This window comes from Protopterus annectens, chromosome 10.part0 (assembly GCF_019279795.1).
Source record: "Protopterus annectens isolate FY-2018-M chromosome 10.part0, PAN1.0, whole genome shotgun sequence".
NCBI lineage: Eukaryota > Metazoa > Chordata > Ceratodontiformes > Protopteridae > Protopterus > Protopterus annectens.
Genome location: NC_056744.1, coordinates 406081307 through 406105458, shown reverse-complemented (window position 1 = coordinate 406105458; position 24152 = coordinate 406081307). Strand labels below are relative to the sequence as shown.

The following is a 24152-nucleotide window of genomic DNA, read 5'->3' as shown; positions in this document are numbered from 1 at the left end:
TGTATTTCTCTAAGCATAGCATTCAATTTGAGAGACATCTGGGATTCAGAAGTAAAGCTCAATTCGCCTCAACAGTCATAGTTTATCAGGACAGACTGGCATCTGTCTGTACTCAGTCTGTTATAGCCTCCTCGGTGGTAATCTGTGGGTAACCATTTGAAATGTCTGGACCTGCTAGTGCGAGTTCTGAAATACAGAGGCTGGCTGAAAAAACGAACTTACATATACCAAGTCCAAGATGCTATTTCCCAGATGGTAGAGACTGAGTTGGTGTGTGTGTGTGTATATGTAAATATATAAATGTGTTTTTTATACATATATATATATATATATATATATATATATATATATATATATATATATATATATATATATATTTCTGTGGGATGTTGGGGGGGCTGTTCTCCTGACTTTTTGATTTTTATGGCTTTTTGGCACTGCTGACATAGGGAGCCAATCTCTGTCTAGCGTTTCCAGCCATGAAAAATGTAACCCCCTCTGAGGACTTATTCCTTTGCAGAGTAAATGGTACCTCAAATACCCAGTTAAAAATATTAAACCTTCATCAATATATAAATAAGACAAAGCATGATAGATACCTATCCCAGCACATCTCCAACCTCTGGAACAAGCTTCCACTGCATGTCAAGCTAAGTAGCACCTTTGCCACCCTTAAGGTAAACTTGATATTGGGTGGGGCAGCCTCAGATTCTTCTCTATCTGTTTTGTCTTGCCTTCCTTAAGGATGGAGGATTCTTTTGAATAAGGTTTTGGCTAGGCTGGCAATAGTCTACAGGCTGATTACGTAGTACTTGTCTAGGAAACTGTGAAACCTGTAAGTGTTAAGCAGTCGCAGCAGACCATCTCATTGGAGTTCTGAAGAGTAACAACTTCTTTTCCCAGATTTTTCTGAGGAGAGGCTTAGAGAAGCACATCTTCTCTTGCTTCTCCTTTGTCTACAGTAATTGAGCATAGTGTTGGGCATAACATGCCCCACGTACACGGTTATTTCCAACAGATGTTTTGAGGACCTGTTCAGATTATTTGGGGAGGTGGTGAGATTGCAAGATATCAGTCAAAGCTGCATCTAGATTTGGTTGCTTCAATGTCTAGTCCTCCCAGGTCTGTAACTTAGCAATTCCACTTGTTTTTTTTCTTTGTGTAAAGAAAACAGTTAACAGTGCATGGAATGGCAGATAGTTACCATCTCTAATAAATATGAATAATTGCAAGCATTTGCCACTATCGGGGAGTTGCACTTACCATACCACCCCTTCTGTGCTTCAGTGTTTTCCATGCTAGAAAATGATATCTTAAATGTGTCAAAGCATTGCCTTCCTCTAGTCATTCTTGTAAAGTGGAACCATCTGAGGAAGAAGACACATTCATGTGTCCCGGGATTACCTTTAGCAAACTATACAGGCTACACGTCTACCCATATTGGGTTCTTGATCAAATAAGTATCGCTACTGATTGGCATGATAGATGGTCTGAAGAGTATAACTTTGCTTGTTCTGTAGTCCTTGATCATGTCCCCAACCATGTATACTCCATTTTAGGGTAGTTAGAACAGACGTGTGGAATCTGTGATCAGACTCCAAGTGGACAGCACATAAATATTTTAGTTTCATAGTAAAAATCTGCAGACATTTCTCCTCTTCCTCTTAAAAGGAAGTAGAATAGATTTGTCCAGGTGAAGATTACAGTAGGCTCAACATTAGCAAGCTGAAGGGCAGGCTGTCATTTCTCCATTTTCAGGGGACCCCCTAGTGTAAGAGAGGGCAAACATGGAGAGCAGTTTCTAGTGGCATGTCACAACGAGGTATGCAGAACTTGATTTTATATCAAAGACTTCCTATCCAGAACTAAAATTCTGTTCTCCGGTAAAGAGGGTAAACCAGAGTTCTATCTTTTATCCCGGTAATTTCACTGAAAATCAATCTGAGGAGTAAGCTTTAAGTAATTGCTTTGCTGTAATATGAAATCTGACCAGTCAAGGAAAATAATGCCATGGTTAGAGTGAGGGTGAGCTGCTCACCACACCCTCTTGCAATGCAGAAATTTTGCCCCTCGCACCCTTTAATATATCATATTTCAAGGATGCACAGCCTGGAGACATGTAAAAATACCTGCAGTCAGATTTGATTGGAACACAGGCTCTGTCAGTTGGGTTTTATTATGCGGTGCATAAGTCACACCGACAAGTTTGTAAGGTTATGCTCACTTGAGCCAGATTCTAGTATTGTCTTGTTAAACTTGTTGACCCTATATTAGTAAGGGGTAGTTATATTGTCCCTACCCCCCTCCCGCTCTTATTCATGTGGTGCTGCTGAAGTATCAAGAGGAAATGCTTAGACCAGTTCTGATAGCTAATCCGTGGCGTGGGCATAGCTTGTTTCTCCTTGCTCTTACAGCTTCCTTAGTAAAGCCTTGGCAGCTTCCAGATTGGTGGGAATTTGTCACTGAACCAGTGCATCCAAGGCCATCTGAACCTTGTTACAGAGCCACATTAGCTTAGTCCATCTGAATCACAAGCATGTCAGACTATATGCTTTTCTTAACAAGTTACCAGAGTCTACTTTAGAATGTCTGCAAGTACCACAGGTGACATCTGCAGCCAGGAAGCCAGGTATCACTGTGTAACTGTCAAGTTAGAAGTATTGCAGTATTTCAGCATTTGGGCAGTTACCAAAGATGCTCCAGTCTTGCGTAGACTACCTGCCATCCTATGTTGCATTCCGTCCTGGGTAGTTTTTTTCCCCATAATAAAAGCTGTGTCGCCAGTAATCTGTTCTGCTCTTGAACCCACTGTTTGACAGGGAGTTTATTTTGTCATTTTTACGAAGTAATTTTCATTTAGGGCATTTTGCCAAATAGTCTGTGGTTTAGACTTTTGAATGTTTAGCCCTATCCCCACTCTTTGGCCCCTTATGAATTAAGATTTCTGTAATGTAAAATCTTGCTGTTCTTGTCTGGAACTTTACCCTGTAGTTTCTCTTTAGTTGTGTATATGGTTAGCCATTCATGATCTTTAATCCCAGTAGTATCTCCATACATGTATACAGCATAACATACAGACAGACCATTAATATCAGTCCAAAAAGCACCCTTCGATAAATGTTAAAGCTGCAATAAAAATAAATTCATCAGGTAAAGATGTTAGGGCAACAGGTGTAGAAATTTCTTGCAAAAAGAATGGTTAATTTTTCTGGTGTGGAGTAGCTCTATAAGGAATCAAAGATGTTCTCTATGATTACTACAAATGAAAGTTGTTTATAGACTAAGTGCACACTCATTGTGCATGCCAGAATAAATCTGGATACCAAGACATTCAATCCACTTGTCTGTGTTTGTACAAAAAACATTTTTTTTGCGTAGTCTATTATCTTTTACAAGAACGTCTGATATTTTCAATCTAGAATAAGGAGTAGCTAGACGTGCCTCAAGCCCTGCAAGTGTTTAGAACTGTTGGACCTTAGGGTTTTCAGAAGAAAACATCATAATCTGACTGTGGTATTTGAGTGTCTAGAACCAAACTAAAAAAAAAAAAAAAAAAGAGAGAGGCTAGACCCAGTAAACTTATTTGCTTTAATTGAGATGGTTATATACTTAATTGAACTTATCTTACAGTGTTTCTTGGTCCATGTAAGTACCAGTAGTATCTAAGAGTTGCAAACCTAGTTTATATGAGGTCTTCTTTAGGGTTTTTTAAGGGTCTTCTTTCTGCTTTTCCTGGTTAGGGGTCGCCACATCGGAACTCTGGTCCGCTAATGATTGGCAGTAGATTTTTGCGTACTGGCTTGCCGGGCCTAATGCACAACCTTCAACGAAGGAACGCCCATTCATGCATGTCGCCACACAGAAGACGCTCTAACTGAGAATCGAACGGGCAAAGTCTTAACTGTGAGGTGACAACATTACCGCAGCACCAGGGTTAATTGGTTATATTAAGTGTCAGAGTTCATCAGCTTTATTTGCAGAGAATTATTGAAAACTGACCCCACCTGCAAAGTTATTGCTTTTTAAATGACTCCATTGCAGATTTGGACTGTGACAAGTCTTGCTTGAAGCCTGGTACCAGCAGTTGGATTTCATTTGTAGACCAGGTTTCACCCCTTTTTGGGCTTTTAGCTGTTGGTTTTCATACTTCCACCCTTTTTGGTTTTACTGGATGTCTTCTCAGTCTTGTACCCAACAAGAAAAGAGGGGTCCCATTGTTCTGGGTTAACAGAATTATTTTTTTTATGTACTTTTCAGTTGATCCCTTTTTAATGTTTGGTTGTTGAATTAATTGAAAGAAAACAGATTCTTGCCACCAAATTACATTTCTTGTTCAAGGTTCTTAACAGTATGTTGCTAAATTTAAATTTTCATTTTCCATTGCATCAGTTTGCATATTACCTATACTCATATCATTCCAGTTAATTTGTGATTTAATGCCACACCAAAGAACAAGCTTTGCCCTGTTTAATAAGAAAAATGTTAAACATTTGTCACTCGAACTTGCAGAGGGCGTCTGTACCCTAACCGCATTTCCTTTCCCCAGAGTGTATTTTCCTCCCTGCAGATTAATCCCCATGCTTGCACATAAGCCCAAAATAAAACTGGCAGTTTCTTCCCTACTGTCACATTTCTGTCATCACTGGTTTCCTCATTGTACACCATGTTGAATGAGCTGAATGAACAGTCATGCTAATTTTGTCTGCTTTTCTCTTTCATCATTTTACCCATCACATTAGTGTTTTTGCCAGAAGAGCACACAAAGCAGCTCTCTCTTGTTTCGCACCAGCTCTATATCTGTAATCTATAGTTATTTGTTATAGATAGTGCCCGGATTGGGCTTAGTTGTTTTGTGGGTCTTTGCAAGTTAAATACTGGTTTGTTTTACTTATGTCAGATGACAAGGAAAAATCCCATCCGAAATCGGGATTCAAAAAATGCCCAGATTGTGGGCAGAAAGTGGCAAAAAAGGTGAAAATTTCAGAGGGAGGGTCATCGGTTCCACAGACCTCAGAACTGAGTGTACCGTTGATTCGGAGCCAACTCTCAGTTTTGGAGCCGGTCTCTGAAGTTCCTTCTCCTCTGCTCCAGTCAGCGCCATTGGTGCATTCATCTAAGTCCTCAGTCAGCCTTTCAGATTTGGACATGGATCAGCTAGTGCAGAAGCTTTTACAGGCACCAGGACTTGCCAAATTGTTGTCGGCCCTGACCAGCTCGTTGGTGCTGAAGACCATGGAACCGGATTTGTATACTCCTCCTCCGAGCCTACTGGACTCTCTGAGCCGAAGGAAACTGAACCAATGATTGTCGAACCCTTGGAGCCAATACCCGCACCGGTGTTATCGGCTCCATCTGTTCGGATGTCCTCGGCACCGACCAAGGACTTTAGGAGCCGACGCTGTCCCATCGGGTCCGGGGAGGATAGTCAAACGAATTTGTCGGTGCCGACTCTGACTCCCGGGGCTTTGGCTCGGATGAGCTTGGCTCCTACCTCGGGCTCGGAGCCCAGGGTTTTGGTGCGGGAGGATCAGACGGTACTCTCTGGTCCGTCCACTCCTTGTCGGAGCCATGGTGTCTTCGATGCTATGAGGAGAGTTTTGTCTCCAAAGACAACGTCAGCATCAGTTCAGCCTTCCCTCAAACTCCTGTGTCTGCTTCTTCATCTACCGGTCCCCCTAAGCATAGAGACCCCCAACCTCCAGTACCCCCACAGGGCATCCCCTGCTCTTCTGAGACCTCCCCAGATCCCCCCACTGAGGAGGTGCCCAGGAAGAGACTGTGCAAGAGGAGGCACTTAGACTCCCCACAGGAGTCTTTGACATCTGACACGGACTTGGATGAGTCCGAAGGGTCCCCTCGATCCCCCTCTGAGGATATCTCCTTTGCAGAGATGCTTGAGATCCTTAGTCAGAGGGGCGATTGGCGGTCCAAGACCCCTACTGAGGACGAGTCCATGCTCTTGAAGGCTTTTGGGTCTCAACCTTCCACCACTTGGGTTTCTCCGCCTTACAACGAGCTCATGGAACTGATCTCTCATAAGGCGTGGGAGTCACAGGAGGCCATGGAACCTGTTCCTCGTAAGCCCAATAAATTCATGTCTGCCCCAGGGGACAAGCCATTTTTGACAAAGGGAGTGCCTGTTGATGCCATGGTGGTAGCTACAGCCACCAAAAAGGAAGTGTCTGAGACATCCACATATATCCATCCTCCTAACAAAGATTCTAGGGTCATGGATAGATACGGGAAACGCATGCTTAGTTCAGCGACTTTTTCTCTGTGATCACTGAACTACTTAACCCACTTTACGAGACTACAAAGAGATCTCCTTAAAGAGCTAGGAGATACTCTCCAGGGTACGGTAGCTGCAGGGGTGGCCAACAACGTCAACGTCCAGCTCGCTACCCTAAATTCAGTGGTAAACTCGTCCATGCGTCTCATATCCTATGCAGCTTATGGTTCGAGCAGAGCCGCTAGTTCGGGCATTGCTCTTCGAAGACAATCCTGGATGCGTCTTTGTTCCTTTGCGTAACCTTTAAGTCTTTTATCAACACCCCATTCAATGGCTCATCACTGTTTGGGCCCAAAGTAAAGGAAACTTTAACCAGGTGTGAGCAGGAAGGCAAGACCTTATCTGCCGTTGGAGCCCGTTTTTCTACCCCTACTCGGCCCTACCCCAAGGGCCCTAGGGGAGGGAAAATGTGGTTCCGAAAAGCACAGGGAGCCTTTCCAGACACGCATGGAGAAACCTCCTCTAGAGGCAGAGGAGGGGGTTATAACGGAAGATGCCACCCCCGCGGCAGAGGAGGTCCGCAGCAACAGGGTGATGGGTCAGTTCTCCGGTCAACCCTACCAGCGCCCTTGAAAGGGGGGCCCGACTGTTCGGCTCTGGAGGCAGTCAGGGGGTCGCTTGTCTTTGTACCCAGAAGCCTGGCTAAACATAACATTAGGTACATGGGTACAAAGCATCATTTCCAGAGGATATTTCATACCGTTCTCTTCCCCTCCCATTCCTGTAAACAGAATCCCAGATGTTCCACCCAATCTCAGGGAACACCAATCGTAGACGTCCACAGATTGCTAGAAAAAAAAAAAAAGAGTCATCCAACCAGTCCCAGCAGACCAAGTTGGATTCGGAACTTACTCAAGATTCTTTTTGGTACCAAAGAAAACAGGGGACTGAAGACCTATCTTGGACCTCAGCAGACTCAACCAGTTCATAAAGAAAGAGAAGTTCCGAATGGTCACGCTTCAGGCCATTCTTTCCTTCCTAGGGAAAGGTGATTGGATGTGCTCCATAGATCTCAAGGACGCGTGCTATCACACAAAGATGAACAGACGCTCCAGAGATCATCTGCGTTTCCGGCTGGGAGCCAATCATTACCAGTTTTGAGCCCTGCCCTTTGGTCTCACTACAGCCCCCAGACTGTTCACCAAATGCATGGCAGTAGTCATGGCTCACCTGAGACGTCTAGGATTCCAGGTGTTTCCATACCTAGACAATTGGCTCCTCACCGCTACCACCAGGCATCAATTGACTCAGCCAACACAATACACTCTGTCATCAATTGGGCATTACAATCAACTTCGAAAAGTCTGCCTTATTGCCATCGCAGCATACCGTTTTTATAGGAGCAGAGTTACATACCTCAACTACCACTCTACGTCTTCCTATCAAGAGAGTCTCACTTCTCCGCCAACACGTCAGCTCACTAGTGTCGAAGAACAAAGCTACAGCAGCAGAGAGGTATTGAAGGTGCTAGGTTTGGTGGCAGAAGCAATCTTGGCTATACCTCTCACAAGGATGCATATGCGAATTCTTCAATGGCTCCTGTTTGCTCAGTGGTCATACCAGAAACTACCGATGCACCACATGATTCTCATCACGGATTCTTGCAAGAGAGACCTTCGGTGGTGGTTGACGTCTCTTCATGTCACAATCGGAAGACCCTTTGTCTCCCCCCCCCCCCCAGTAGCCATTGTGGCCACAGACGTTTCCACGATAGGGTGGGGGGGCATTTTCAGGGAAAGACTGCCCAAGACACATGGACAGATCAAGAATCACATCTGCACATCAGTGTTCTAGAGTTGAGAGCGGTACTTCTGGTGTTACAGTACTTTCAGGACTCTCTCCCTCTAGGAACTATTGCAGTTCAGACGGACAAACATGTCAGTAGTCTGGTACTTGAACAAGCATGGCGGAACCAAGTCTTTACCCCCTTTGTCGAGAAGCCCTCAGGGTCTGGCAATGGGCTGTGTCGTCCCAGTGTTTTTTGTTAGCAATGCACATCCTGGGGAAATCCAACGTGATAGCGGACAAGCTAAGCAGGGCGATATTGCTCCCTCACGAGTGGTTTCTCAAACAGGTTGCGGAGTTGATTTTCCGCAAATGGGGCCAGCCTTGCTGTGACCTCTTTGCCAACCACATCAATTCAAAATGCAGAAGCTACTTTGCCCTAACACCACCTCCCGGTCATCCCCTGAGAGATGCACTTTTACACGATTGGCCCCTGGGTCTCTTTATGCATTTCCACTTGTCCCATTGATACCCAGATTTTTACAGAAAGCAAAATCGCTGGGAAGAACTGTTATTCTCATAGCCTCCTACTGGCCTCGACAGATTTGGTTCCCGTTTCTCCACAATCATCTGTTGGAAGATCCATGGATCCCGGACCCAGTTCAGGACCTTCTGATGCACCCGTCAGGGGACCTCCATCCTTCACTGCAGTCCCTGAAACTGATTCCTTGGCTAATTCACTTCCCCTAATTGCCAGGCTTCATTCAATTTCAGAAGATACAAGACAAATTCTCTTGTCTTCTCACAAGCCATCTACCAGGAAATTATATGGCAGTAAATGGAAAAGATTCTCAATTTGGGCCAACACGCAGAAAATTGACCCTTTCCGAGCTCCGCTATCATCTATTTTAGAATTCTTGACAAAGATTTTTAAGGAAGGGGCAGCAGCTGCTGCAGTTAGAGTCCAGTTAGCTGCCATCTCAAATTTTCACCTTGGGTTTGGTGGCTCAAATGTTATGGGCCATAAATTATCTAAGACTTTTCTTAAAGGCATTCTTCACGTGAGACCTCTTATCAAAATTCCCTATTCTCCATGGAATTTAAACTTTATGCTGTCTCAAATTATTCTCCCCCCCCCCCCCCTTTGAACCAGCATCTTCTTGTGATCTCAAATTTTTATCCTGGAAAACTATTTTTCTTGTGGCCATTACTTCTGCAGTGTGTCAGAACTTCAAGCATTATCTATCAGACCACCTTACATGATTTTCCATGCTGAGTATCTCTCAGAACAAACCCCTCATTTTTACCTAAAGTCTGTTCTGAATCCAATATCAATCAGGTCATTGAGCTGCCAGTCTTTTTTCCCAACCACTCTAACAAATTGGAATGCATGCTGCACAAACTTGATGTACACATACAGCTCAGATTTTATCTTGACAGAACTAAGGATATTAGAAAATCAGATCAACTTTTTGTATCCTTCTCAGAAGCCAGAAAAGGCAGTCCAATGGCTAAAACAACCTTATCTAAATGGCTATCCGATTGTATATCCTTTGTTTATGAGAATGTGAACATGCCATTAACACACAATCCTAAGGCTCATTCTACCAGAGCCGTCTCTACGTCTTCTGCTTTTCAAGCTAAATTGCCTCTTGACAATATTTGTGCTGCAGCCACTTGGTCTAAGCCTCATACCTTTATCACGCATTACAAAGTAGATAAGGCTTCAAGGGACAGGTCTTCCTTTGGTTCCACGGTACTGAAGAACATACTCCCATGAGCCACCCAGGGTTGAGGGTGCTAGGGATGCTACCCATCAGTGAGAATAAACGGCGAGATTTAACAACTTCACATAAAGAAGTTATGTACTTACCATAATGTTCCATGTGAGTAGTTTATCTCGCCTTTATTCTCGCGTCCCTCCCTCCTTCCCCCTCCTGGCTGACTGTTGACTTAGAGGCTAGTATCATCCTGGTTATTCAATATTTCTTCTTCCCCTTCGGGAAGTGTTCTTGGTAGAAATAAATCAATGTATATATATATATATATATATATATATATATATATATAATGTGTGTGTATACTGTTACTCGCAGCAAACAAGATCTGAGGTAATTCCAGCAGTGCATTGTGGGATAAGGGGCTTGGTCTCGAGCTACTGGCAAACCTTGAGCTTTGCTATCGGCCGTGTCGGAGCCTAGGATCAGCTCCGAACCCATCAGTGAGAATAAAGGCGAGATGAACAACTCGCATGGAACGTTATGGTAAATACATAACTTCTTTTTTCTTCCTGTAATGGTTCTTCAAACAGACCCTACTCATTGGGTGACAAATACCTTTTTATCTGTCCCCTGAGTCTCTTATTCCTTGGTAGTGAAGTCTTGGGGGTTTTAGGAGGATAGTGTCAGAACCAGCAGGGATTTAATAAAGATGTATTTAGATGGGTTTAAGGCATACTTGCTCAGATAGTCTCAAGTAACCTGGGTTACGGTAGGAACCTACATGTCAGCCTTTCCCTATGGCCCTTGTCTGTATTTTGGACACTCCTTGGCTCTTTCATATGTGTTTTTTATGGCTTTGTATGAAAAACAAGAAACAAAGAATTCCATTTATTTTATGGATTTACTTCCCTCAACACATCTATATTAGTATCATTAGATAAGAAACCGTCAGTTGTGCTGCTAACTGCTTTTTTTCTCTCCCCTAAAAAGGAAAACAATCCATTTGTTGCCATTGTGAGTTCATTTGGTGTACAAATTGGTAGGACTGGAACTAAAAGATTCTGATGGTTTTGCATCCTCAGACATTCTGAGAGCTATAACCCATGTTGTTCAAGCTTTATTTTTCTGACTTGTTTTGTGGAAAGACCTGCATCTTTCATGGTGTTGAGTTGCCTGTAGAGCAGCAGTGCACACTGTCCGGCCCCGGGGCCAAATCCATCCTTCGACACAATACCATTTGGCCCCAAGAGAGTAACCAAAAACTAAGAAAAAAAAATGCTATGCTTTACTCCAGTCACACAAACTTTCCAGCACGTGCTTACTTACCTAATTGACTGCAGTTGCACAAACCTCGAATTTCTTAGCTGTGGAAGTAACTATTCTTTGTTATTTATATCTTGTAGTCTGTAAACAGTAGTAACATTCTGCGAGAGTTTTCATGGCTGCAAGGCAGAGTAAAGTTAAACACAAAGTTGATGTAGAAAACAGGCAATTTTATGACTGCTGTCTTCAGTAAATATGCCAGTCATCTGTACCTATTGTTAACTGGTAATGACGTACTATGTTTTGTGGTGGCCTGCAGATGCATTAAGAATTTGTGTAGTGGCCCTCCACGCAAAAAGGTTGTGCATCACTGCTGTAGAGGGTGTGGTACACAGCAGATAGGTCATATGCTGGATATCTGACATTTTATTTTTGTATTTGCCTTTTTATAGGTTTGGGAATGTATGAAAATGCCCTTTTTCTTCCACATGAGGAGGAGTCTGGAGGTCGTAGCGTACCAACCACACCATTACAGGTCTCTGCACCAGGTAAGCTAAAAATATTAAAGTTCCAAGCAATATAAGCAGCTGTACCATGGTCGCTCTCTCTCTCTCTCACTATATATATATATATATATTTATTTATATATATATATATATATATATATATATATATATGTGTGTGTGTGTGTGTGTGTGTGTGTATGTAAACTTTATGTAAGGCAAACATACATTTGATTGTTATGCCATTTAAGCTAGATAGTTTATCTTTTGTGTTGTATTATTAGTTGGGCAAAACATATTGCTTATTGAAAGGTTACTGCCATTGGCAGTGTTCAGAATATGATCCAGCTGATGGAACTCCCCTTTTTTTTACTGCATCGTGTGCGTGACCAAATTGTGGGAAGCATTAAATGCAGTAGATGACTTTCCTGCCATTTTTTTTCTTTGCTTTATGTACTGTCTGTTTTCTCATTCAAGGTAGGTTTCACTTTGCTGCAGACTTACATTTGTACTTCTGTTTTATGAATGCAGCGATATCTGAATGTTAGAAATAAATATGCATGAGTCTGGTCGCATTAAGTATGTTAAAAACATAGAACTAGGAGCTAAATCTCTTGGATAAAAAAAACTGTATTAAAAGGATACTCATCTCTGTAGAAGCATTTCCATAAGGGATTGAATAAGGCTGTGGCGAAGGTTTGGACTGCTCAGTATTTTTACATGAAACTACTTGTAATTGAGGTTTATTCAATTACAGCATGAGTGAAAAGTTGTCTTTACGGGGTGAAAAAACAATGGAAGGACAAAGATGTTAGTAAAGAAATGTGTTCAGGGTAGTCTGTGCCAGGAGGTTTTACCTTGCTGATGCGTAATATTTTAGCACAGCATGCTGCTCACTCAGACAAGACTTAAACATTCCCCTGGCCACCAGCCGTACTTTTAGACTCGTCCATCATTCTCCATCGTGGTGCTGTTTGTGAAGAAGGAGCAGAACTGTTTTATTGTTCTTTCTAATGGTCACGGTTTGTCAAGTAAAAATCCTGTTTTTTTTTTTTAAATGTTGTATAAATACCATAGAGAAAACTTACTGATATTTAGACTGTGTTAATCTAGTCATAATGTTTCTGAAAACTGACTATTCATTCTTTTTCCCCACCTCAATCCCTGTTCTGATGGCTCCGGTATCGACCCGCAGTCCCCCATTTATTTGGGGGGGACGGGAGGGGTCTGGCATCCCCAGGCTAGGCAATACCCTACAAAACCCATTCATTCCCCTGTTATAAGAATAAGCTGGTAGGCAGTGGCTTAGTCTGCAGATCCTGCATAGTGCCCTGTCCTTCTGTATTACTTGCTAACTAACGTGAGAATGCTGCCTGGTGTTTGGAGAAGCATGGACCCCCCCCCATTTATGCCTAAGGTAGTGTCCAGTGTGGACCCCCCCCAGTCAGCAATGCATGCTTTACTGGTAGCAGTGTCAAAATTGCCTGATGTCTTCCACTGGTTATAAACTACTCTGTGGTAGGTGTTGCCTGTATGGTGGGGCAAGCCATCTTCTTCCTAGGTTGGATGCTTTGGCACCATCTGCTCAAGCCTGTCTTCCCCCATCTGTCCGCTCAGGCAGCCTGGCTGCTAATCAGGCACTGATCACCTATACCATAGTCAGGGTTTCATCCCTCTATGCCATGAGATTTGACCAGAAATTAACATTTTGTTTGGTGTAGTATAATGATTTTATATCCATTGAGTTGTGTAGGGATTACATTGAGAACACACTTAGGTCATCAGTGTGAAGTTGTTATGTTCCTCAAGAACATAACAGAGAAAAAACAAATACAATTCTTTCTGAAAGAGGAAGCAGCATGGAAAGATGTCTTTTTCTGGGGACCACATTCAGAGGCACCTAGAGGGTAGCTTGATTGTGTAGAATTTGCATGTTTTCCTTACTGAAATGATCACTGTTCAGATTAAGGCACTTCCAGTCTTCAAAGTCCTCCTCACCCTCAGACAGAAGATTGTCATCCTAGTGATACTCTGAATGTGGGTGTAATGTATTCCATCTGGCTGGCTATCACCAAGATCCCTTTGACACTGACCAAGGTCCCTGGTCTAACCCATTTTAAAAGGTATGTTAGCATCAGTCCCCTTCACACAGTGAGGGCAAAGCTGTACACCAACCTGGCATTAATTCTAAGAAAAACATAGCCTTGGAGACAGATCATAGTTTTGTCAAGATTAAACACATTTCTGTTTTTTAAAGAAAGAGAAAGCTGAACTTTTACATTCTGTTCTTCCATTTTCTCAAAGGTTGTCTGGTCAGACTGTACATGAGTGCTTGCCAGCACATTCCATCTGACAAGGAACACACAGATGTTTGTGATTCACTGTTGCAGTCATTACACTTGGGTTATCCTGCTGGCAGGCAACCCACAGTCGGCCCGAGTTCCAAAGTCTTGGTCCGGCGTCGGTTGCTGTCGCCTCTTCCCTGACGTCAGTGCACCAGGGGTATAAAAGTTGCAACTGACGCCATTTTCTTCAGTCTTTCTTGCCGCGTGGTGCCCGAAGCAAAAGCAGTTCACAAGTGCCGGTCGGCCGACTCCTGAGATTTTCAAAATTGAGTTTCAGAACCGAAGTCTTCAATAAAGCTAAGTACCCCATTGGGGAAACTTTTTCTTGCTCCAGACCAATGTCAGTAAAAGTTAATAATTGTATTTCTTGTGGGAAGCAAATACCTCGTAAGGACTTTCACTGTTACTGTATTCCTTGCCTAGACCCTGACCACGACGGTACTAGTTGTCGGTTTTGTGCTAGATTCAATAAACGAACTATTAAACGTCTGTTTGATTGTGATTTACATTATTTTGGCTGAAGGTTTAATTCCATAATGCCGTTGGAACAATCGACGACCGGAATTTATAAAAAACGCAAAGACAAAGAAAAGGACAGGCATCTGAGGTCCAAAACCGACGATGAAGCCTCTTCTAGGCCAGTCGCCGGTTCAGTGAGGTGCTTTTGCAGCCCCTGACACCCGCTACCTCAGAGCCACGTGGAGACTCAGAGGCCTGTGGAAACTCAAGGTATTGGGCCTACGGAAAGTATACCCTCATATGGGTCCAGAGCCGCTGAGCAGGCATCGGCTTCTGAGGTTGTTTTCAGACCTTCATAGCTTACAGTTAAGCCAACTACAGCAGCAAAGGCAAAGTCAAAAACACCATTAAAGATGAGGAAACAAGTACAGCATTCTCCAGAACAGTCATCCATGCCAAAGAAACAGATGCTTAAAATGGCCGAAGACCTCATTACTTTAATCAGGGGTTGCCATCCCCCTCCTGACAAAAGGCCTAGGCAAGACACTGATTATGACTCCTCTGACCAGGTTTCCATTTCCTCGGATTCCTCTTCTGATCAGGGATATTCTCTCCCTCCGTATGAGGACTCTGATGCAGAAGAGTCCATACCTTCAGTCTCTCCGCCTGAGGATTATTCTTTTGGGGAAACCCTGCACACCATGAGGGAGCATTTCCATTGGGAGAGCCAGGATTATTCTGAATCCAAGAAAAGGCTCTGAGATTTCCTTTTATTGCCTCAGCACAGGCCCCTGGCTATCCCTCCTGTGCTTGATATTGTTGATTATGTTTTTTCTGAATCCAGTCTGTCTCCTGATTTTTTACCCCCTGCACCAGTCAAGCCAGACAGGTACTACAGAGTCCCTGACTCTCATAAATTTCTTTACAAAAACCCCGCTGCAGACCCAGAAACAATTTCCCAGGGTCCTAAAGGGATTAAGGCTTCCACTGCTAAAAATCCTGTCCCTTCGGATAGGGATTCCAGAGCTCTGGACAGATGGGGGAAAAAAGTTTACACTTCTGCTACTTTAGCTGTACGAGCTTTAAACTGTCAGTTTCACATGCTTAAATACCAACAGTACCTCATGTCATTGTTAAAGCAGAAAATGGTTTCAAATACAGAAGGTCCTGACAGTAAGGAAATGCAGGATTTATTGCATGCAATTGAACAAGTGGGAAAGCATACACTGCAATGTGGTTTTGATTCATTAGAGGCTTCTTGTAGAGCTGCAGTTACAGGCTCTGTTATTCGAAAGCATGCTTGGTTGAAAGAATAAAGTTTACCTGACCATGTTAAAGTAAAATTATTGGATGCTCCATTACAGCATGATACTTTGGTGTTAAGGCAGAAGAGGTATTAAAGAAAATGGAGGATAAAGCAAAGTCAATGCAGACAGTGAAAGATTTCTTACAGGTTCAGCCACCTAGATTTAGCAGAAACTGGCCTTCAAAAAATTGGTCCTTTCCAGTGTCAGACAGGCCACAGAGAGGCAGATACAGACGCCCAAGAGGCAGATACAGACGCCCAAGAGGCAAATCTCAACCCCAAGGCTCAAACAGACGACGACAGTGGGGCACCTCAACCCCAAAAGGAGGTGAGGACAAGTCTCAACCTTACAGGAAACTGTCACAATGACTTTCCCCTTCATACGCCAAGCACGTCCCTTTTGGAAGCCCCCTTAGGGGAAAACTAGCACTTTTTTCTCAAAACTGGCAAACAATCACCCAAGACAAATGGGTTCTGAATATTTTGTCTCAAGGTTACAGGTTCCATTTTCATACTTTACCAAGGCTAAAAGGAATGCCAGACCTGCCACAAAATCAATGGGCAGAGGCACAAAAACAAATCTCAGCCCTCGTGGACATGAGAGCTATTCAAAAAGGACCACAACAGGAACAAGGACAAGGATTTTACTCAAGACTCTTCCTGGTCCCCAGAAAGGATGAGGCCTGGAGGCCCATACTAGACCTTTCAATTCTGAATACTTACCTGGATATTCCAAAATTCAAAATGTTGCCATTACAGCAGCTTCTACTCATGCTGGGCAAGAAGGCTTGGCTTGTTACTCTGGACCTCAGAGGCATACCTGCATGTCCCTATCAGACAAAATTGCAGAAGATACCTCCGATTCAAAGCTGGTACAATGCACTACCAATTGTCTGCACTTCCCTTTGGCTTATCTACTGTGCCCAGGGTCTTCACAAAGTGCCTGGCACAAGTAATTGCATTTTGCAGACAAAAAGGAATTCAAATATATCCATACCTGGACGACTGCCTCATTCAAGCAGAGACAAAGGACATTCTTCTACAGCATCTGGCGTTTGTAAAAAGGTTGCTAATTTCTCTAGGGTACACAGTAAACGAAAAGAAGTCAAAACTAGTGCCCTCGCAACAGATTATATTCCTGGGTGCCAGCTTAAATACAACGGCCCAGATGGCTTACCTCACGCCAGACAAACAAGTTCAACTAACTCAATATTTTCAATTACTGGCAAAAAAGTCCCATCTCCCTGCAAGAAAAATTCTGCAGGCCCTGGGATTCATGGCATCCCTGCATTCTACTAATACCATATGCCAGACTGCATATGAGGAAATTACAATGGTACCTAAAAAGTGTTTGGACTCAACACTCTCACAGTTTAGAAGCAGTAATACCAATGATACCCTGTCTACAACAGGAGTTTCAATGGTGGGCACAGGCATGTCACCTAAACAAGGGTCAGCCTTTTACCCAACCCACAGCCAGGCAAACTCTAACAACAGATGCTTTGGATTATGCTTGGGGAGCGCACATGGCAGGAAAATGCATTCAGGGCAAGTGGATCACAGACCAGATGCATCTTCACATCAATCAAAAAGAGATGTTGGCTGTTCAAAATGCCCTAACAGCTTTCAAGGACCTTCTGTATCTAGGACAATTATTACTGAAGACAGACAACACCACAGTAATGTGGTACATAAGCAAGGGGGGCACTCATTCTTATCCCCTATGCAGGAAAGCCATGACCTTGTGGAACACAGCTCTAACGTATCAAGTGCACCTGCAAGTACAATTCCTGCCAGGAAAGAAAAATACTCTGGCAGACTATCTAAGCAGAAACATCATGGACCCTCACGAATGGAAATTGAATCCACAAATCTTCAGCATGGTAACGCAAAAATGGGGATGCCCAGACATAGATCTTTTGGCCTCCCCACTGAATTGCCAACTACAAAAATTCTGCACAAGGACTTATCACAAACAAGCATGGAAAGTGGACGCTCTCGTGCTCAGCTGGAAAAACCTAAAAGTTTATGCCTTCCCGCCACTGCCTCTCCTTTCAAAGGTACTCCTAAAAGCCAGACAAGAAAAACCACAGATGATCCTGATTGCTCCAGACTGGCCACGCCAGCACTGGTACCCAGTCTTAAGGAACTTGGCTCAAGGACCACCATGGATTTTGACTCCCATTCCACACCTTCTGACTCAACAAAACAAACAGATCCTGCACGGTCAGCTCAAAACCCTAAACCTAGCTGCATGGCAGCTACATTAGCCAAACGGGCAACACCTCTCTCTAAAGCTGTTATGGATGTCATTTTGGAGGCCAGGAGGCCTAGCACCAGGAAAGCTTTCTCAGAAAAATGGAAGAGGTTCTCAACTGGAACCAGGCTCAAAACCTTGACCCTCTTGTTCCAAACATTCCTCAGATTTTACAATACTTAACTGAGATGCTGGACAGAGGCCTATCCTTCTCATCAGTTAAGATCCACACCTGTGCCATTTCAGCACATTACAACACGGATCCTCCTTTATTCTCTCATCCCTTGCTAAAGCAGTACCTCAGAGGGGCTAAAAACATAAGACCGCCCCAGAGAGCACCAACACAGACTTGGGACCTCAGTTTCGTTTTGGAAAAACTGACCGTACCACCTTTTGAGCCAGCCAATACAGCCGATCTAAAATTTTTATCATGGAAAACAGCTCTGCTCCTGGCAGTAACTTCAGCACGAAGAGTCTCAGAGCTACAGGCATTAATTGCAGGGGAACCTTTTATAATTTTTCATCAGGACAGGGTTTCTTTAAGGACAAACCCTACCTTTATGCCAAAGGGTGATATCTAGTGTGGCTCTTAACCAAACCATCCATTTGCCAACTTTTTATCCAAACCCCCAGAATAAAGGGGAGAAACTTCTGCATTCTTTGGACATACACAGGCAGCTACGCTTCTACTTGGACAAAACAAAAGCTTTCAGGAAAACTGAGCAACTGTGTTTGTAGCATATGCTGCAGGATCACAGGGCAAGGCTATCTCAAAGCAGACTATATCCAAATGGATAGGACACTGTATTCGTTACTGCTACACACAGCATGGAAAATCAGTCCCAAATACCATTAGGCCACATTCCACCAGGGCAACAGCCACTTCAACAGCCTTTCTCAGAGGAGTACCTACTAAGGAAGTTTTGGAGGCTGCAACTTGGAGTTCAGTGCACATCTTTACCAAGCATTACCACCTGCCTCTTTATTCTAAATCCAGAGCAGGATTTGCCACTGCAGTTCTGCAGGGCCTCATAGCCAATCCTAACTCTTTATAGACCAGCCACCCAACCTTAGCTTTGGGATTCTACCCAAGTGTAATGACTGCAGCAGTGTAACACGAACATAGTACAGTTTTCTACCTACCATAAATGTAGATGTTCGAGTGTTCACACTGCTGCAGTCCAGGTTACCCACCCTCCATCCCCTTTGAACTAGCTGGACTTATCTATACCTTTCTATCCTATACAACCTTTGTGGTGTATTTGCTTGTAACTGAAGGTATTGTTTTGATTTTATATGTATATTTATTATTAGCCATATGTATTGCCTACCTATTGGGGGCACCTGACATCTGGGGCAAGAAAAACTGAAGAAAATGGCGTTGGATGCATCTTATATACCCCTGGCGCTCTGACGTCAGGGAAGAAGCAACAGCAACCGACGTCGGACCAAGACTTTGGAACTCTGGCCAACTGCGGGACCGTCTGATGGCAGGATAACCCAAGTGTAATGACTGCAGCAGTGTGAACACTCTTAACATCAACATTTATGATAGGTACAAAACTGTACTTTTCATATGCTCAAATATCAGCAATATATTATGTCACTGCTTAAACAGAAAATGTTGATAAATTCTGAAGGTGCAGAAAACAAAGAAATGCAGGATTTATTGCATGCAGCTGAGCAAGTTGAAAAGCATACTTTGCAATGTGGTTTTGATTCTTTGGAGGCCTCATGCAGAGAGTCACGGGTTCTGTCGTTAAGAGGCATGCTTGGTTCAAGGAACAAAATCTACCAGATCATGTTAAAGCAAAATTAGATGCTCCATTACAGCATGATACTTTGTTTGGTGTTAAAGAAAATGGAGGACAAAGCTAAATCTATACAGTCAAGGATTTCTTACAGGTACAGCCTCCAAGATTTAGCAGACACTGGCCTACAAAGAATTGGTCCTTTCTAGTGTCAGACAGACCACAAAGGGACAGATACAGACGCCCAAGAGGCAAATTCCAGCCCCAAGGTTCATACAGGTCTAAACAATGGGGTGCTTCTACCTCCAAAAGTGGAGAAGACAAATCACCGCCTTACAGGAAACAGTCCCAATGACTTCCCCCTGCCTGCTCTAAGCACTTATCTTCTGGCAGCACCTTTAGGGGGAAAACTAGCACTTTTTTCTCAAAATTGGCACATAATAACCCAGGACAAATGGGTCTTAGATAGTGTCACAGGGCTACAAGTTTCACTTTCATACCTTGCCAAGGGCAAACGGTTGGCCAGACCTACCAAAAAAAACAATGGGCAGAGGCACAGAAACAAGCGTCATCCCTCATGGACATGAGGGAGATTCAACAAGTACCAGAACAAGAGCAGGGACAAGGATTTTATTCAAGACTGTTCTTGTTACCCAGAAAGGACAAAGCTTGGAGACCAATACTGGATCCATCTATTCTAAACACATATCTGGATATTCCAAAATTCAAAATGTTGACCTTACAGCAGATTCTGCCCATGCTGGGCAAGAAGGCTTGGCTTGTGACTTTAGACCTAAGAGAGGCATACCTGCATGACCCAAACATGCAGAAGATACCTCAGATTCAAAGCTGGCTCAATGCACTACCAATTCTCTGCACTGCCCTTTGGCTTATCTACTGCGCCCAGGGTCTTCACAAAGTGCCTGGCACCATTAATTGCATTCTGCAGACAAAGACGAATACAAATATATCCTTACTTGGACGACTGCCTCATACAAGCAGAGAACAAGGACATTCTTCTACAGCATCTGGCGTTTGTAAAGAGATTACTACCATGCCTAGGGTACACAGTCAACGAACAGAAATCAAAACTAGTACCCTCTCAAGAGATAATATTCCTGGGTGCAAGTGTAAATACAACTGCCTAGATGGCTTATCTCACATCAGACAAACAAAGGCAACTGACTACCTATTTCAAACTGTTGGCAACAAAAGGCCCAGTTATCTGCAAGAAAAATTCTGCAGGCTTTGGGCTTCATGGTATCCTGCATTCTACTAATTCCGTATGCAAGACTGCATATGAGGAGACTTCAATGGTACCTAAAAAGTGTTTGGACTCAGCATTGCCACAGCCTGGAAACAAAAATTACTCTCATTCCCTGCCTGCAGCAGGAGTTTCGATGGTGGGCGAAGGCCTGTCACCAGAACAAGGGACAGCCATTCACCTTACCCCCAGCCAGGCAGACATTGACAAATGATGCATCAGATTATGCCTGTGGGGCACACATGGCAGGAAGATGTATTCAAGGCACATGGTCCGCCAACCAAATGCATCTACATAGCAATCAAAAAGAGATGCTAGCTGTTCAGAATGCCCTGACAGCCCTCAAGGACCTACTTCATCCGGGACAACTACTGATAGACAGACAATACCATAGTCATGTGGTATATAAACAAGCAGGAGGCACTCATTCTTACCCCCTCTGCAGACTAGCCATGACTTTGTGAGACACAGCATTGACTTACCAAGTACATCTGCAGGCACAATTTCTGCCAGGAAAGATAAATACTCTGGCAGACGAACTAAGCCGAAACCTCATGGATCCCTACGAGTGGAAACTGGATCCACAAGTCTTCAACATGATAACAAAGAAATAGGGATGCTCAGACATAGACCTATTTTCCTCTCCTCACAACTTCCAACTAAAGAGATTCTTCACAAGGACTTATCAGAGACAAACATGGAAGGTGGATGCCCTATCTTTCAGCTGGAAAAACTTAACAGTATATGCCTTTCCTCCACTGCCTCTCCTCCCCAAGGTACTCCTAAAGGTCAGACAAGAGAAGCCAAAAATGATACTGATTGCCCCACACTGGCCCTGCCAGTACTGGTATCCAATCCTAAGGAACTTGTCTCAATGCCCAGCCTGGACATTGCCTCAGATACCTCACCTACTGTCCCAACAAAACGATCAGATCCTGCACAGCCAACTCAAGACCTTAAATCTGGCAGCATGGCGGATATTGTAGTCATACAAAACACCCCTCTCATTAAAGCGGTGATGGATGTCATTTTGGAGGCCAGGAGGCCTAATACTAGAAAATCTTATGCTGGAAAATGGAAGAGATTCTGTGCCTGGAACCAGGCACAAGGAATTGACACAGCAGTACCAAATATTCCTCGGATTTTGCAATATTTAACTGAGATGCCAAACAAAGGCCCATCCTTTTCATCAATTAAAATTTATGCCTCTGCCATTTCGGCTCATTACAATACAGAGCCACCAATCTTTTCTCATCCTTTGTCAAGGCAATACCTTAGAGGAGCCAAAAACTTATGGCCTCCATGGAGATCACCAATACCTGCATGGGACCTCAATTATGTTTTGGAAAAACTCACTCTGCCCCCTTTTGAGCCAGCTGCTTCAGCTGATATAAAGTTGTGATCTTGGAAAACAGCTCTGCTCCTAGCAATAACCTCTGCAAGACGAGTCTCAGAGCTACAGGCACTCATGGCTGTGGAACCTTTTATCCAGGCAGGGTTTCTCCGAGGACAAACCCGACATTTATGCCTAAGGTAGTGTCCAGTGTGGACCTTAACCAAACTATTCATCTGCCTACTTTTTATCCAAACCCACAGAATAAGGGGGAGAGAATTCTGCATTCTTTGGACATACACAGACAGCTACGCTTCTACTTGAACAGAACCAAAGCTTTCAGAAAGACTGAGCAACTGCTAGTGGCATATGCTGCAGGATCACAAGGAAAGGCCATCTCAAAGCAGACTATTTCAAAGTGGATAGGCCACTGCATTCGTTTCTGCTATTAACAGCATGGTAAGCCAGTGCCTAAGGGCATTAGGCCACATTCAACCAGAGCAGCAGCCACTTCAGCAGCCTTCGTCAGGGCAGTACCAACCAAAGACATTTTAGAGGCTGCTACCTGGAGTTCAGTGCACACCTTTACAAAGCACTATCATTTACCACTCTACTCTAAATCCAGGGCAGGCTTTGCCACTGCAGTTCTGCAGGGCCTCATAGCCGCTCCTACTGCTGTTTAGCTCCAGCCTCCCAACCATAGCTTTGGGATTCAACGCAAGTGTAATGACTGCAACAGTGAAACATGAAGAACATAGTACAGTTGTGTACACTTACCATAAATGTTGTAGATGTTCGAGTGTATTCACTGTTGCAGTCCAGGTTACCCACCCACCATCCCCCATCTCTTTTTGCTGCAACTTAGCTGCACTTCTATAATCTATACAACCTATGTGGTGTATTTGCTTGTAGCTGAAGGTGTAATATATTTTGGTGCATTCATGTTTTATTGGCATATTTTTAGCCTTCCCTTTTGGGGGCACCTGACATCTGGGGCAAGAAAAACTGAAGAAAATGGCGTCGGCTGCATCTTTTATACCCCTGGCGCACTGACGTCAGGGAGGAGCAACAGCAACTGACGCCGGACCTAGACTTTGGAATTCAGATGACTGAGGGTAGCCTGCCAGCAGGATAACCCTAGTGTAATGGCTGCAACAGTGAATACACTCTAACATCTACATTTATGGTAAGTGTACACAACTGTACTTTTTTTTCCACCTTTGGTGTTCTGTTTGAGAAAGGTCTTTCTTATGCATTGTTTAAGGAGGTGCATTTTTCTGGTGTTTCTTTTCTTTTTTTGTACTACACCTGTTTTTGGCTGCTATACTCGCAGTAAAAGTTTTTGTTTTGAATCTACCTACAAACACTAGCCAAAAGGCTGGCAAGTTGTGTTATCCTTTGATATGCAACCACCATGGAAAGATGTTTGAGCACACTCCACAAAGTCAACCACTACTAATATTGCATCAATTTTCAGGAAACTAATGCTTCTGCTATGGTATCTAAATTGTTTTCCTACCGAAATGATCGATTTTTGTTTCTATTATTTTTGCAGTCTTCATGAGCTTTTTGCCTCTGTGCCAAGCGGCCATTGTGCCTCCCACATCAGTCCTGCACCTCTTCTTTCTCTGGAACTGAATATCCTCATGATAGGAGCAAGAGACAATGGAACCCTCATTCAGACATTGAGGGTTTCAGGTGAAGCCCTGACCCCCACTCTTGGCAGCTCATAACACCCACTTCATTGCAGGCCCTCCTTTGTGCTCTGTGTGTCTACAGTTGTTTTAACCCATATACCAATGAAGGCTATCCTCACTGGCTTGGAATATCTAGGCCCACATCTCTGATCCTTACCGTTCTCGGTACTATGTGAAACTTTTTTGCTTGCAAGGCGACAATCAGTTGGTCAGTCTCTCCTCCTGGGATGAGTAAGTCA

General features: G+C 43.6%; 1 protein-coding gene across 1 annotated transcript in view; it reads left to right on the top strand.

Annotated features, from left to right (window-relative positions):
- The window catches only part of TPR (translocated promoter region, nuclear basket protein), a gene marked incomplete in the record, with an annotated part of 1837142 nt that overhangs the window by 1655686 nt on the left and 157304 nt on the right, over positions 1–24152 (top strand). The window contains 1 exon segment of the mRNA XM_044085316.1: positions 11451–11546. Within this exon segment, the coding sequence (XP_043941251.1) occupies positions 11451–11546 (96 nt within the window).